The following is a 15,289-nucleotide window of genomic DNA, read 5'->3' on the forward strand; positions in this document are numbered from 1 at the left end:
TCATGAGCGGGAAAGGAATAAATAAATCTTGAAAGACGTGGGAGGTGAAACCAGAACGACAGCCGTTCCTCGGCGGAGGGTTAGAAAGATTGAACGAACAAAAAGACATATCATGACCACCATCATCGTCTTCATCATCATCAAAAGCCCCAGCCCAACCGCTCACGCAGCATCAAAGCAAAGCCTACAAACCCAAACCACTTCCTCTTAGCCACCGGAGACGGCCCACGATCCAAATAGTCGCAGGGCTACGGCGAACACTGTTCTACGCCAGCCTGGTCGAGGAGCGCCGCTGTGTCGGCGACAAGCCCTGCGGCCCACCCGTCAGACACACGCGTCCGCAGGCCAAAGATGCCCATGGCCAGCTTCAGGTCCTGCACCGAAGCCTCTACGTCCACAGATGGCTGTTGCGGATACACCATGTTGCATTAGCACTTATAATCGTTGTGCGCTTGGGGAGGAGAACAAGAGAATACGAGAGCATTCAGATGAATGCGTTTGTGACCAGGAAAGAAATGAGGGAGGGGGTGTGCAGAGATGTTCTCTAACACTCACCGGAAAAGCGTCCCGGACCGCGTTCCTCTGCACCCAAGGCTGCTCCAACAGCGCAGAGTCCGAATCCTCATTGTTCGTAGTCGAGGCATCGCCCGGGTCCTGTACAGGAGTTAAGGTCACAGCGGCCTGGCGATCAGAGTCTGTATCTACACTCGCGCTTGGTAGGTCGGCGAGGAAGTTGACGAAACAGTCCACCTTGACGCCGGTCCATGCCATAATCTCCCAGAGGCCGACCTCTGCCCGCCCGTCACTGCTCAAGCTGTGAATGTCATCTTGGATGGCTCTGGCAAGCGTCACCAGGCCCTCGTCGTCGTGCCCCAGCTGCACCTTGAGGGGCGCGAGGTTGAGTGTCGGGAACACCGCTTGCGGTGAATCTCCCTCGTCCGCCGTCTGGTTCGCCAGGTATATGCCCAGGACCATCGATTCTCTGCCTCCACGAGGGTTCCGTTTGTCAAGGGCAGTTGCCAGCCCGGCCAGAAAGAGCGATTGCAGGCTAATTCCGCTCTGCGATGCTGTCACACGGAGGCGCCCGATATCCTTGATGGCCGAACCGTCGAGATACAACACCCTTTCAGTAAATACCGTCGACGGCATGACTGAGGACGAAGTTGCGGCGCCTTCTCCAAGATAGGCAGTCCAGAATATTTGCCGTCTCCGCTTAGCTTCCGAGAGGCACGGGGCGATACAATACCGCGCCCAGCGTGAGAGGCCTTGCTCATCCCCGATGCTGCCTCCATTCAGCAACTCGCATAGCCGAGATACAAGAGCCGGGAGACTGAAGCCATCGTACAAGGCGTGATGAATCTTCAGTCGCAGCCCCAAGCCCCGCCCCGACTCATCTCGGGTGACCTTGAGACAGGCCAGATGCTGCGAAACGCGGCACGACCGCACCTCTTCTTTGCGGATTACCATTTGGAGCCATGGAAGTTCTCTGGAACCAGTCGCGACGAAGCGTGCTCGCAAGATTGGAACCTCCTCGACGAGAGATTTCCACGCTCCACGAACTTGAGACTCCTCAACTGCACCATTAACCCGGTAGCAGAATTCCGGAAAAAACACCGACCCTGCAGAGTTCTGCCATACCGTCAACATGTAAACTTGCATTGGAGTCGCGGGCAAAATCTTATCGACGCTTTCTTGCCGTAGGCCGCATTCGCGCAGCAGACGCTGTGTGTCGATGTGCGCCGGCGGCGCCCACCTGGCCGCAGCACGGGAAGTTGGCTCCTCAGTTTTCTTCTCCAAGCTTGCTGTACTGGCAATTTCGTGAATGGTAGAAAGCCTGACAAGCTCTCTCGGCTTGAGATAAATCCCTCTCTTGCGCAGCAGTATCGAAACCTTGATCGCGCTGATGGAGTCCAGCCCAAGCTGATACAAGTTGGACCGAGGCGTGATCGCTTCGGCGGGAACCTGAGAGACCTGACTGAGAATGTCGCGTATGGCAACTCCTGTCGCGCTCCAGCAACCGTCTTCGTTTCGTCGGCTAGGGACCATCGCCGCCGCGCCACCGTCTGTTGCAGGGGTTTCTCTGATCGAAACAGCGGGCATGCCACAAATCGATACGTCTTCTCCATGAAACGACAAGACATCCGCATTTTCGTGCTCGAGCATGAACTGAAGAACACAGTCTGCCTTGTCGACAAGAGCCTCTGTTTCCTCACTCGAAAAAAGCTGCTCATGGCAGGCGATGCGCCACATCAATCGGTTGCCTGAGGCCTCGGCCTCGGCGCAAACTGGATACTCGACAGCTGATTCACCTTTAATCGAGCGTAGCATTTTGTTATTCAAGTCCTCAGTCTCTGGAGACCTTTGGAAGAGGAACAATGAGTCGAACATGTCCGAGTTTCTCAGCTTGGCTGCGGCGTGGGCTTTGCGCAGGGGAAACGCTTGAAAGCCGCGTACATCCGCCATGCTTGCTTCCATGTACTGCAGAAAGCCCGAGACGTAACCGTGAAGAATACATCGTATGGCCACAGTGTTCATTGTCGGGAACATGAGTGCTTCCGCTCCCTCGCCATCTCTGCCGGACAGGGTGACTCCAAAGACCACGTCGAGGGCGCCGACCTGCTCCGCCACAACCATGGCCCAAGATGCGGCGCAGAGTGCCTGTAAGCTGATGGACTTCTTTCTGCAAAACTGCTTCACCTCAAACAAGGTTTTCTTTGAAGCAGTCTCCTTGCGAATCCGTCGACTCGACGACTCGGAAGTCGCTTCTGTCAGCTTGTCCTTCTCGGCCAAGAAAGTGGGACGGAGGCCGGCGAGGTAGCTAGCCCAGAACTCGTGGGCTTCCGTTGTACCGGACGCAAGCATACGTGAGATGAATGAATCGACGGGCATCCTCGCTTCCACGCGCCCCTTGTATGCTGCCTCGAGGTCCCGGTACATGAGGCCGAGCGACCACCCATCGTACAACGCATGAGCCATGGAAAGCACAACAAACCGCTGCTCATCGAGCGCGACGAAAGTGAGTTGCAGGAGGTCCCTCAAGCCTTGCCCTTCGAGGGCCAGCTGCGTCGCATCCATCGTTATCTGGTTGACCTCAGAAATGTCTGATAGCGAAACTGTCCTGATGTGCAGCGTGGGATCCTGGAACGTGACTTGGCAATACGCCATGTCCAGGTCTGCGTCGTCGACCTCGACGAATCCAGTACGCAAGATTGGTGACGACTCAACCAGATCCTCCCACGCCTTTGAGAGCCTCTCAACGTCGACCCATTCGGCGACCTCGAGAATGTCATGGTTGAAATACCACTGGAAGCCCGACTGCACCATGCCCGCCACCATGGCCTCTTGCAGAGCGGTCGGAGGCAGCACTGACTCGACAGTGTCCAAGTCTACCCCCGCCTTCTCAACTTGCGCGCGCAGCTTGAGTCTCATCTCTTGAAGCGGGTTTAAATTCTGGGCGATGGGTGGAGAGTCGTAGCCGTACAGCTCCAGCTGCTGAACCATGCGCGATATGTTTTGGCAACGCAAGATGCTGGATGACGAGAGATTGATCGCCTTTCGCTTCAGCCTCGCCGAAAGCTTCATCGTGTCGATACTGTCGAGGCCAAGCTGTAGCAACGTTGTCTTTGCAGTCACTTCTTCGGCGGGCACGCCGGCAAGCACTGCAACCTCTTCTCTGACCAAGACGGCCCGGTCTGTCCATTCGAAGCTTGCCGCCATCGTGTCCGAGTCTTCTCCATCTTCCCAGCTCTTTGCTGCCGGCTCTCGCAACTCTTCATCGGCTGGCGAAGGATTCACCAACCCTTCTGCTTGGACCGTTCCCACCTCATGCTCGAATTGGTCGAGAATGTCCTCCAGCATAGCCAAGTCGGCAAAGCAACTCTGCGCGACAAGAGACACTCGTAACTCGCCTTCCAGAGTCCGTGTGGCTTCGAAGGCCAAGGTGTAGTCGGGTTGGCTCGGACCATCCTCGATGGTCCATGGTGCTCCCTCGCCGGCCAGGTTGGGCTGCTCGATTTGAAACACGAAAAGGTTATCGAAAAGCGATCGACCCCCAGAGCACCATTTCTGAATGCTCTTCAGGGGTACGTGCTGGAAAGGCAGAATAGACGTGCTATACGTATGGGTCTCGCGAATCAGGGATGCCCATGTGTGCCCTCGCAAGGCATTGATAAAGAACGGCACCGTGTTGAACATGGGCCCGATTGTGCGCTCGACATTAGGGAGGTCAATCGACCTGCCCGCGATAACGACACCAATGGTTGTCTTGCTGGTCAAGTGCCTCTGGAGGACCGCCGCCCATAGAGACAGCACGACAGACTGCAGGGTGACGTTCTGTTGAGAACGCAGCTCTTCAAATCGACCTAATGATACGTTGCGAGTCGCTGCCACTGCCCCGTGCTCCCCTGGTGGGACTTGGAGCGCCGGCAGCGGTGAAGACACCCAGCCTTGCATGTACTCAATCCAGAACTGTCGGCAGTGGTCATGGCTTTGCAGCGGGCCAGAGGTCAGGGCTTCGACGAACAGAGGGCCAGAGGTCGGCTCATCGTCGTGGTAAAGAGCCGAAGCATACTGGCTCATGAGCTCCAAGCTATTTCCATCGTAAAGTGCATGGAAAATGTGGATGAAGACCCTCTGGAACCCTGGACCGTGTACATGAATGAGCTCAAAAGGATTGACGATGTGATGTTTGTTTCCGTGGATCCATCTTCGCATTTCCGTGCTCATGACGTCGTTTATTTCATCCTCCACTTGGACCGTCAATTCTCTCCATGGGCTCTTGGGTTGCTTCAATGCGGCTTGGATATATCCCTCCGGGGTATTGACAAACACCGATCGCAGAATTGCGTGAAAGTCGACGAGGCGGCTCCACGACCTGCGGACCTTTTCCAGAGATGCATCGTTGCCAAGACGCAGCTCAAAAGAGTTGAAGTAGGTGCCGGAGCCATCTTCTTGAGTTGCCTTGAAAGTTATTCCCTGCTGGAGCGGCGAGCACGGTGCAATGTACTCGATCTCGTCAGGTTCCACGCCCAGCTCGCGGCAAACTAGACCAAGATATCTGTGATGGCAGGCTTGCATCAATTGCCGGGCCTCTCTGACCGAGTTCGCCTGCGGTCTTGCGGCTGCATTCGTGGAGAGGGCATTAACCAGATCTGCAATGACGGGGCATCTCAACAACATGGCTGGAGACGCAGCCGGGAAGCCATTGGAGCGTAGCAGCATGGCCAGCTGCAAGGCAGTGATTGAGTCGACGCCAAGGTCAAAGATACTAGTAGACGATACAATGGTATCTCCAGGAACTGTGCTGAATTCGGAAACGAGACGGATGATTTTGCCGAGCGCAATCTTGTCGAGGCTCCGGTCCTGCGATGCCGCCGTCGCAGCGGATAGCTTCATGAGCTGCTCGTGCGAGAGCTGTTCAAACACGGACTTCAGCTCCCTTGCCTCGACTTTGTTGTTTGGCGAAAGCGGTATGTACGGGAGCCGCAAGAAATAAGATGGGACCATGTATGTCGGCAACCGTTCAAGACAGGCCGCCCTTGCCTTGGCACCCAAACAGTCTGTGTCCTGCAGAAAGGAGAGGTCCTGCGAGCCACCATGTTGCTGCCCGACGAAGAAGGAGACTAGGACGTCTTTTCCAGACGCCTCACGGCGAACCAATATCGTCGCGACGTTCTGTATGTCTGGGACTCCGGTGCGAACGGCATGGTTGATTTCGCCAATTTCCAGGCGCTGCCCGCGCAGCTTGATCTGGTCATCGGCGCGGCCAAGAAACTCGAAACACCCGTCGTAAAGAATACGGACCAGGTCGCCCGTTCGATAAACTCTCTCGCCGAACTCAGCAAGCGTGGGAAACCGCTCCTCTGTGAGCTCCGGACGGTTCAGGTATCCCTTGCCCACTAGCTTGCCTGAGACGCACAGCTCGCCGATCGCGCCTCGTAAGACGGGTATCTCGGTCCCCGGATGGAAGATGTAGGAGCCGACGTTGGGGAACTGCTGGCCAATGTTGCTCGGACGGCCGTTGACGGGTACGCGCTGATACATTGTCACCCCAATTGTCGCCTCAGTCGGTCCATAGGCGTTGTAGATGACAGCTTTGGGGCCCCATTTGTCGAGAATTTCTTGCCTCAGCTGCTCTCCTCCAGTAATGAAGACGCCTCTGCACAAGCTCGGCATCTCATCCGGACGCGTCAGTCTGGCGAGACTCGGAGTTAAGTCAATGTGGGTAATCCCAAGCCTATTAATCACGCCAGTGAGGTCGTCCAGGATCAAGTCCCTCGGCGCAGCTACGACCGTGATTCCTACGGACCAGCTCCAGTACTGCTCGAGGACAGAGACATCAAAGTGAAGCGCCGCAAACTGGAGCCAGCGCGAGTCGTGCTCCCAATGACCCCGGAAAAGCTCTTGAAAGGCCATCATGGCCTGCACTGCATTCTCATGGCTTATCTCGCACCCTTTCGGCGTCCCTGTGGTGCCGGATGTGTAGAGGCAATAGCACGTGTGACTAGGGGTGAGGCGTCTCTCTTTCAGAGCAGGACGCCCGTCCGAATACCCCTGGAGCAACTCCTCGCCGATTCGTAAGATACTTGTCGAGTATTCAAAGTCAAGCGTGCTCTGGAGGTCCGTCACGAGGTATTTGGCGTGACAATCGCGCAGTATGAAGTCTTTCCGCACGATTGGGGCATGGGGGTCGAGCGCGACAAATGAGCAGCCGGCTTTCAGGATTCCGAGTATCGAGAAATACGCCTCTGGGCATTTTTGAAAATGAATGGCCACAATGTCGCCGACACTGGTGGTTTCTCGCAACAGGTTCGCCACCCTGTTGCCCATGAGGTCGAGCTCCCTGTAACTCCATCGTTTCGTGGCAGGCCCGCTATCAAATCCGCTCACAAACTCGAGAGCCGTCGAGTCCGGGTCAATTGTAGACCTCCATTCAACGAATTCGTGCAGCAGCGGAACTGGCGCCGGTAGAACGGGCGACGCCGCCGCTGTTATTGCAAAAAGATCAGCCCGCTTTTGGTACAGACCATGTTCGTCGTCGTCGGGCTCGCGGATCAGATGCTGCAGCGTAGCATCGAACTGTTGAACAAGAAGGCTTGCCTGTTCCTGGGGCAGGACATCCTTGGCAAAGGTAAGCCTAAGGCATACGTCTTCTGCGCTCGTGGGCTCGATCTCGAGAGAAACGGCGTATTCCACCATCAGGTCATCATTGACCAAAGTCCAAGACCCCTGCCCGATGCGCTCCCTCCTCTGGTAAATGACAAGCGTGTCAAAAACTGGAGTCGCAGAATGGCCCAGCCACTTTTGGATCTGACTCAGGGGAGAAAACTGATGATTGTGTAGCTCAACATTGTATCCCATCATTTCGCGCATTAGCTCTCTGTTTGAGCTCACATTGGTTGCGACTACCGGGACGGTCGTTATGCAGGGAAATGGGGCATCCTGGGTGACGTCCGTAGTCCGCCCAGACATGGTGACTCCAAAGACAACCGAGCTTTCTCCAAGGTAAGAGGCCAGCACTCGTGCCCAAGCGGATTGCACCGCAGCTTGAATCGACGTTCCGCAATTGCTGGCGGCCTCGGAGAGCACATTGAATGACAGGGAAGAGACTGTCTCGCACACCCCTAAACCCGCATCTTCCTCTCTCAAAGGGGTCAGGACAGGGAATCTGTTCAGTACTGCTTTTTCGGCTTGCCTTTCCCAGAACTTCTGCGCTTGTGATTGTTCGTCTCGGGTTCGATTCAAAATATCCGCTAACGCTGGCTCGATGCTGGGGAAATCTGGTTCACTCCCGTCACAAATGAAGCGTGATAAGCTACCCAGGAGTTCCTCCAATGAGTAGGCATCATAGAGGGCATGATGAATGGCCAGGTTCATCAGGACCTCATCTCCGTAGTTGACTAAAACCACTTTCCAGGGCGGCAGGTGTGGACACTGCAAAAACAGACGTCGAGACTCGTCTTGCCATTTCTGCAAGTCAAACGCTCGAGATCCCTCCACGTCAATGTATTCGACCGGTGCCTGAATGGATACTTCCGCATGTCGAATCATGGCAAAGGGGCTCTCTTTGTGGCTGACAGAAGCGAAGCCTGTGCGGAGCATCGGATGCCGACGATGAAGCACCTCCCAGGCGTGCAGCACCTCGTCAATATGGACATTATCGTTAATGTGGTACTTGAGCATGTTGAGGTAGTGGTTGCCTTGGGATTGGATAAACGCCGCCAACATCGCAGCCTGCATTGGAGTCGCGGGGAGGACGGCTTCTGCGTGTTCACCAAGTCCTGACGGGACAGCGCTGCTGATCTGCGTAGACACCTCGCTGGCGTATCTGTTCAGAATTTCCATTGAACGCTCCTGGGCGGTATCATCTTCAGAGACACGAACCAGCCGAGGGGCCAGCCTTGCACAGTTGGAATATCGAATGACGTCCGACGCCGACAGCTTGTAGCCCTTGCGCTTGAGGATTGATGCGACTTGTACAGCGTTGATGCTGTCCAAACCAAGTCGGAATATGCTGGTGTGGCGGGAGATTCGTTCCTCGGGCACTCCAGAAAGCTCAGATAGAATCTGCCGGAGGCTCTTCTCGGAGTCGCTCCAAGTCTCGTTCTCCGACTGCTGACGGTCTCCTCCACCCGGCTTCACATGTCTAGGGACCAAGTCCGCAAGGCCTAGTTGGAGCATCTCCGGTAGAGTGCTCCTGCTGCACGGACTCGTGAACGGGAGATCGATCAGACGCCCGAACACACATTTGAAGGTATCCGCCAATGCTGCTGCAGTATCTCCAGAAACAATCCCAATGTCGTAGTGAATATTAACGACAATCGAGTTCAGGCCTGGGCAGGGGACAACCTCGCACACGAGCGGGACATCCATATCACCAGAATCCTCCTCCAGTGTCCAAACGCCTTCGTCCATATCCTTCAACGGCTGCTGCAGGAGCAACAGGGTGTCGAACAAGGTCCGACTTTGGCACTTCGCGACTTTTTGAACATGTCTCAAAGAAGTGAACTGATAGCGAAGCATTCGTGCGTTGAGGTCCTGGAAGTGTCTGGCAAGGTCGATGTACTGAGGGCTCCTCGAAAGGTCCACCCGCAGCGGAACTGTGTTGAAACAAGGAGCAACCAGGCGGTCTAGGCCTTCCAGATCAACAGTGCGGCCGTTGATGACATTGCCAAAAGCAATATCGGGGCAACCGCATGCGATTGAGACGAGGGTTGCCCAGGCTGCCTGGCATGCGCATAACAGGGATACCCCGAGAGATCTTAAGCTCCTTTGGACATCGTGGAGCGTAATGCCGAGCGACGTGGTGTGTGTGCATTGGTTGATGTCGGCGCCGGCCAGGCGAGTGAATAAGATCGATGGCTTAAAGTCGCGGAATTGCTCGATCCAAAATGCATCAGTATCTTTAGGCAGACTGATGACCTGCTGGATGAATGGCTTATAAGCCACGGGAGGCGGCAGTGCGCGGCCGTTGGCCAGGGCCTCGATTTCTCTCCATAGGTTTTCCATGGCCACGCCATCGTATGTGGCGTGATGGCAGATGAGGGAGAAGAACGTGGTGCCTTTGTACCTCATGAAAGCGCAGGAAACGGGGGGCTGCCAGGAATCCAAGGGATCGGGCAGGCATCCTAGATGCTCTTGAATTGCGCCCGCCAAGGAGGGCTCGTTGACTTCAAAGCTTCTCCATGAAACATCCCACGTCCTTAACACGACCTGCGCGATTGGGTGGGCCGCACGTCTTGTGGTAACGAAACAGGTCCTCAAGATACCGTGCCTCTGGGAAACAACGTCCCAGTAAGTTCTCATGTCTTCGGCCCGAATTCGGAGACGAAGCAGGATCTTGTTGAAGTAACTGCGCGTCCCTTGCGAAAGCATGCCTTCCTGAAGAGGCGTGCACGGGAAAATGTCTTCTATGTCTTCAGAGTCTTGGCCCAAAGACGCGCAAACTTCATCGGCAAAGGTCGCAGCGAATGCATTGGAATGTTGAGATACCGCCTTCCTTTGACTCTTGTCGGTGGCCTCCACGTACTTGGCGAGCTGTGCAACCGTTGGATTCTGCAGTATCGCTGAAATGGGGATCAGAGTCCCTAGTTTGGAGTTGAGCACGCGAGAGACGTCAATGGCGGATATGGAATCAACTCCGAGAGCAGCGAATGGTGTCCATCGTCTAATGTCGGCCGTTGGTACTTTGGTCGAGTGTGCAAGCACCTCTGCAATGACAGACTCCCCACGAGTCCAGTCAGTCTCGTCGTCCAGACTCTGCGTCGTGGAAGCAGCAGCTTCCAGGTAGTCCCTCGCGAGGCTTTCAAAACACGCTTGGAGGCGTCGCCGATCAAGCTTTCCACTAAATCCGACTGGGATCTGAGACACCGGAACCAAGTAGGACGGGACCATATAAGAGGGCACAAGAGACGATAGGCTTGCAAACAGATGTCGAGTGGCTTCCTGGTCGATCTCGACGGGTCCGAACTCGGCATCCGCTCCAGGCGGCACAAAGAAAGACACGAGCTGGTCAGAGGCACCCTTCTCTCGTTGAGCAGAAACCGTCACTGCAGATACCGCCAAGCCCGTGCTCGTGATGATGCCGTTGACTTCGCCCGCCTCGATCCGTTGGCCGCGCAGTTTGATTTGGTCGTCGAGTCGCCCAATGATCATCAGCGAGCCGTCAGGGAGCATTCGACCCACGTCTCCCGAACGATAGATTCTCCCAAATTTGGGGTGATCAAGGAACTTTTCAGTTGTCAGGCGAGCGTCGTTGAGGTATCCCATTGCGACTTGGTCACCGCCAAAGCAAAACTCGCCTACCCACCCAGTAGGTACGGTCCCAAGACTCGAAGGCCGCAATACAAACGTCGATGTATTCGGCAGCGCCCAGCCCAGATGCTCAATGTTATCCCCCCGCTTCATTCTCTTAACGCTGCATATGTTTGTCGTCTCCGATGGCCCGTATCCCTGCCAAAGCCGATCGCCCCATCGGTCAAGAACAGACAAGGTCATTGGTTCCCCGGCGGTCACAAGAAACTCCACGTCCGGCACGTTTTCTGGGTCGATGAGTGACACCACCGTAGGCGTCAAGCTTAGATGGGTGATATCCAATTGCCGTATGGAGTTCTCTAAGTCCTCAAACATGTCGTCGTTTACGGCAGCGCAAAGACACATGCCAGCGTGCCAGGTAAAGAAAATTTCGAACACGGAAACGTCAAAAGCCTGAGAGCAAGCTTGTAGCAGCCTTGGGCGTACGCTCTTGGGGGCAGGATAAGTTGAATGAAGGAAAGTGATGTTGCTCACGATGTTCTTCTGCGTCACGGCCACCCCTTTCGGTTCTCCCGTGGTTCCAGAGGTGTAGATGACATAGGCCAGGCGCGAAGGATCTGCTGGAACACTCCTATTCTCTTTCGGGTAGGACACAAGCTTGCCGCTCTCCATCTCATGAAACTGAACATCGTCGACGAAAAGCAAAGCCGATGAAGCACTGTCGACGAGACAGTGCTTGATTCGCGCCTGCTTCAAGATTTCGCGCACTCGTGCTTCCGGAGTCGCCGGAAGAATTGGTAGGTAGGCGCATCCTGCTTTGACGATTCCAAGAACAGACGTGTAGAAGATGGGAGACTTTTTCATAATAATGGCTAGAACCTCGCCGATCGCAATGTCGCAGCTGCCTAAGTAATGGGCAACCTGGTTGGCGTTCTCGTTCAGCTCTCGGTACGAGGCCGAGATTGTTTGAGACGAGCCCATGAAGCACAGGGCAGTGGCCCCCGGCATCTTGGCCGCTCTGGCTTCGATTTGCACGGCGAGGTCCGGAATTTCGGAGGGCGATTGGCTGGACTCGTTATAAATGGACTGCCCAGGAATCGTAGATTCCAGCCCTCGTTGAATGCGAGATTCAGGGTCGTCAAGAAGTATTGAGAGTATGCTTTCAAGCTGCTGTATAAGACACTCGACGAGGCCTGGCGGAAACCAGGAAGAGTGATATGTTACCTGAGCAGTATAGTTGCTTTTGTCGGGCTGGATCTCGAACAACAGCTTCGTCTCCAGGCGGTCCATATGCCCAACTTCAGTGAACAGCCTCACCGATTCCTTCTTGGCTTCAAAAGACTCTTGGAAGACGAACAAAACGTCGTAAAGACTCTCGGTGGGTTGCAGTTCCGCGAGTTTCTTGATATCTGAAAGAGGCAGCCCGCAGTGTTCCATTATTGCCCGATTGCTTACCTGAATGTTCTTCAGTAAATCCGCGTATGAAACCATACTGTCGAGGTTTACTCTGAGAGGCAAAGAGGCGATGCAAGGGCCTATGACTTCCTCTATTCGATCGACGGGTATTGTTCGTCCTGAGGTAACCGACCCCAGCATCACGTCCTGTTCTCCCACAATGCCACTCCACAGCAGAGCCAAAGAGGCTTGAAATAGTACCTGAGTACTCAGAGCTGCTTGGTTCGCAACCTCTTGCACCTGGCTTGGTAGTATCTTGAGAGTTCGTCTTGTCGTCCTCATCTCGCTTGGCACGGAGAACTGAGCAGTCAGCCTTGGAAATGGGGACTTGCTCCAGCCCAGGAGATGCTCGCTCCAAAATCTCCTGTCCAAATCATCTGCCGCCTTCTTGGAGTCTCGGGCATGGTAATTTAGCACTTCCCGAAACTGCGGCCGAGGTGGTAGCGGCGCCCGACGCAGCAGAGCCGAGAGATCAGAGAGAATCGCGTCCATGGACCAGCCATCATACACTGCATGATGAGCCTGGACGAGCAAGCGCAGCCCGGTACCATCCGCATCAGCCCGCATTTGAAAACGCAATGGCCTCAGGAAATCCTGCGGTTTGGTAAAGGCTAGCCCATGTCGGAATTCTCGCACAGTCTGGAGGGTGTCGGTGGTGCCGAATGCCTTGTACAAGATGGCAGCAAACCCGCCGCACCACTGAGCAAAGCCTGTTCGAAGTATCTCGTTTCTCTGAGCAACTTGGCGAATCGCGTCAACGACATCATCTGGCACGAGGCCCGGAGCCGCCCGCAGCTCCATCTCGTTGGAGTAGAGACGCGCATCCCTCACGGTTTCGGCCAACATGGCTGATTGAAGGGGCGTGCATGGGAGGACGTCTTCAACGTGATGCTCCTCGAGGCTCAGCCCTGGGTTGTGTGCCAATAGCTGGCTCAAGTCGGCCATTAGACTGACATTGAGGGGCTCGAGGTCGACGGACTTGAGCACGGGTCGATTCCGAATACTGAAGCAAATGTCTGATATTGTGTTCAGCTTCAAGAGTTCGGGAGCAGTCGTCACAAACCCCGAGAGGCGCAGGGCTGACGCCAGCCTAATCGCTGAAAGGGAATCTACACCAGCAGAGGCCAGGGTCATGCGTCTGCTCACTTTCAGGCCAAGAGTCAGAGTCACCACGTGGATAATCTCCTCCTCTGCCTCTGCAAATTCTCCCAGACTGGAGCTGTCGCCCAGATCAGCCAACTTTTGCTCCCCATAGCTCGACCTCAACCTTTGAGTATCAACCTTGCCGCTTGGCAGCCGGGGAAGTTCCGCCAGCATGATCACTTCTCCGGGAACCATGAACAAGGGCAGCCACTGTTTGCAATGCATCACGATGGCGTCTTCCGTGGCGTCTGGGTCGACGGCGCAGAAAACGACAAGATTCGAGTCTACAACTGCCGCTACCGCGCCGTGGCACCCCGGTGTCGACAAGGCTGCTTGCTCGATCTCCCCGAGCTCGATGCGCTGGCCACGCAGCTTCACCTGCCCGTTGGCCAAGCGTCCGAGACATTCGAGCTTCCCATCCGCAGTCAAACGGGCCCGGTCTCCAGTCCGGTAGAGCCGACCGTAGGGAGATGAGATGAATGCGGAGGCCGTTTGTTCGGGTCGGTTGAGGTAGCCCCTGGCCAGCTGGTGGCCGCCCACTGCGAGTTCGCCGATTTCGCCCCATGGCAGAGCTCTGAAACTGCTGCTGCCACTGCTGGAACTGCAGGGCTCGATGATGAAACAAGATACCGTATCGAGGGGGATGCCAATGGTGCTTATCGTGGAGTCGGATGACAAGGCGGTCTGCAGAGTGCTGTTGTTGGGTGAGAAACGTTATTGTTCATGCCCTTGTTCGGCGCAGATGGCTCATACCAATGAATAGCGGCTTCTGTGGGCCCATACATTGCCCATAGTATACTCGGTTTTGTTTGGGACCCTCCAAACTCTTTCACTATAGGTGTGCTCAGCATCTCCCCAATGGTGAGGAGCAGCTTGAGATTGGGAGCGTTGTGCCGATTTCTGAGCAAGCTCGCTGCCACAGTCGGTGTCAGCTCGCAAGCATCAACGTTCATGTCTCGAAGCACGGATGGTAGGTCATCCAGCATCTCATCGCGGCAGGCTGCAATGAGGGTTGCGCCCCGAAACAGGGGAAAGAATGTTTCAAAGACAGACACGTCAAAGGTTGGCGCAGCAAACTGGAGAAATCTTGAAAAAGATGGGACATGAGCGTCGTGGGCGAGCAGGGCCTGTGTTGCCGCAGCATGGGAAACGCCGACGCCTTTGGGGGTGCCCGTCGAGCCAGACGTATACATGACGTAGGCCAGATCGGCTGGCGAGGGCTGGCGATGTTCACGGGGGCCATGGTCTTGGCTGGTGCTCACTCGGTCGACCTGGAGAATGTCGGTGCCCGTGTCCAAAGGCAATTTGGATGCCAGAGCGGAGGAAACGAGGACCACTTCAGCCGAAACGTCTTTGAGGAGAAACTTGATCCTTTCGGGGGGCGCGTCGATGTTGAGGGGGCAAAAGGCGCCGCCAGCCTTGAGGATAGCGAGCAGGGAGATGTACAGCAACGGGGACTGGGGGATGAGAACCGGGACTATGAAGTCTGCCTGATGGCGGCCGGCGCGTCGACGGGCGTCGGAGATGTGGCAGGCGATGGCGTCGGCGACATCGTGTAGGTGGCGGTACGTGTACGAGGTTCTCTGGCCGCGAGACTGGTACTCGAGAGCTTGTAAATGGCAAGCGGGCGTGACGAGATGGTGCAGCAGGGTCGGGCCAGGCAGCTTGGTAGGGTTCGGGTTGAGAATGGACAAGGCGCCGGGGTACATGGCGATGGCGAAGGATGGAGGTTTAGGTATGCGACGTCGCACGGCGTGAGTGCTTGGACTCGATGGCGAGGCCAGAGCCAAAGTAGATGGGGAGCAGGCCGGCCTCCACCTCGGGAGCAGGCGACCGCTAGGGACAGGCCGAGATGGATGATGGGCAGACGACCATGCAGGCAGGGATCGCGGCCAATGGGGACGCCCAGGGATCGAGGACTGAGGCCTGCCGGGAGCCT

At 55.8% G+C, this 15,289-nt stretch overlaps 1 protein-coding gene across 1 annotated transcript; it reads right to left on the bottom strand.

Annotated features, from left to right (window-relative positions):
• Window positions 1–248: 248 nt before the first annotated feature.
• HRG_10222 (AMP-binding enzyme domain-containing protein) lies at window positions 249–15,059 on the bottom strand (the record flags this gene model as incomplete). The annotated part of the gene is made up of 10 exons (XM_044868693.1): window positions 249–404; window positions 556–2,000; window positions 2,061–3,606; window positions 3,667–5,226; window positions 5,281–7,403; window positions 7,818–7,968; window positions 8,014–8,925; window positions 8,989–9,879; window positions 9,946–14,044; window positions 14,104–15,059. The coding sequence occupies 10 exons, from the start codon at window positions 15,057–15,059 to the stop codon at window positions 249–251; spliced, it is 13,839 nt and encodes a 4,612-aa protein (XP_044716048.1).
• Between the last annotated feature and the right edge of the window lie 230 nt (window positions 15,060–15,289).

This window comes from Hirsutella rhossiliensis, assembly GCF_020360975.1.
Source record: "Hirsutella rhossiliensis strain HR02 chromosome Unknown scaffold00015, whole genome shotgun sequence".
NCBI lineage: Eukaryota > Fungi > Ascomycota > Sordariomycetes > Hypocreales > Ophiocordycipitaceae > Hirsutella > Hirsutella rhossiliensis.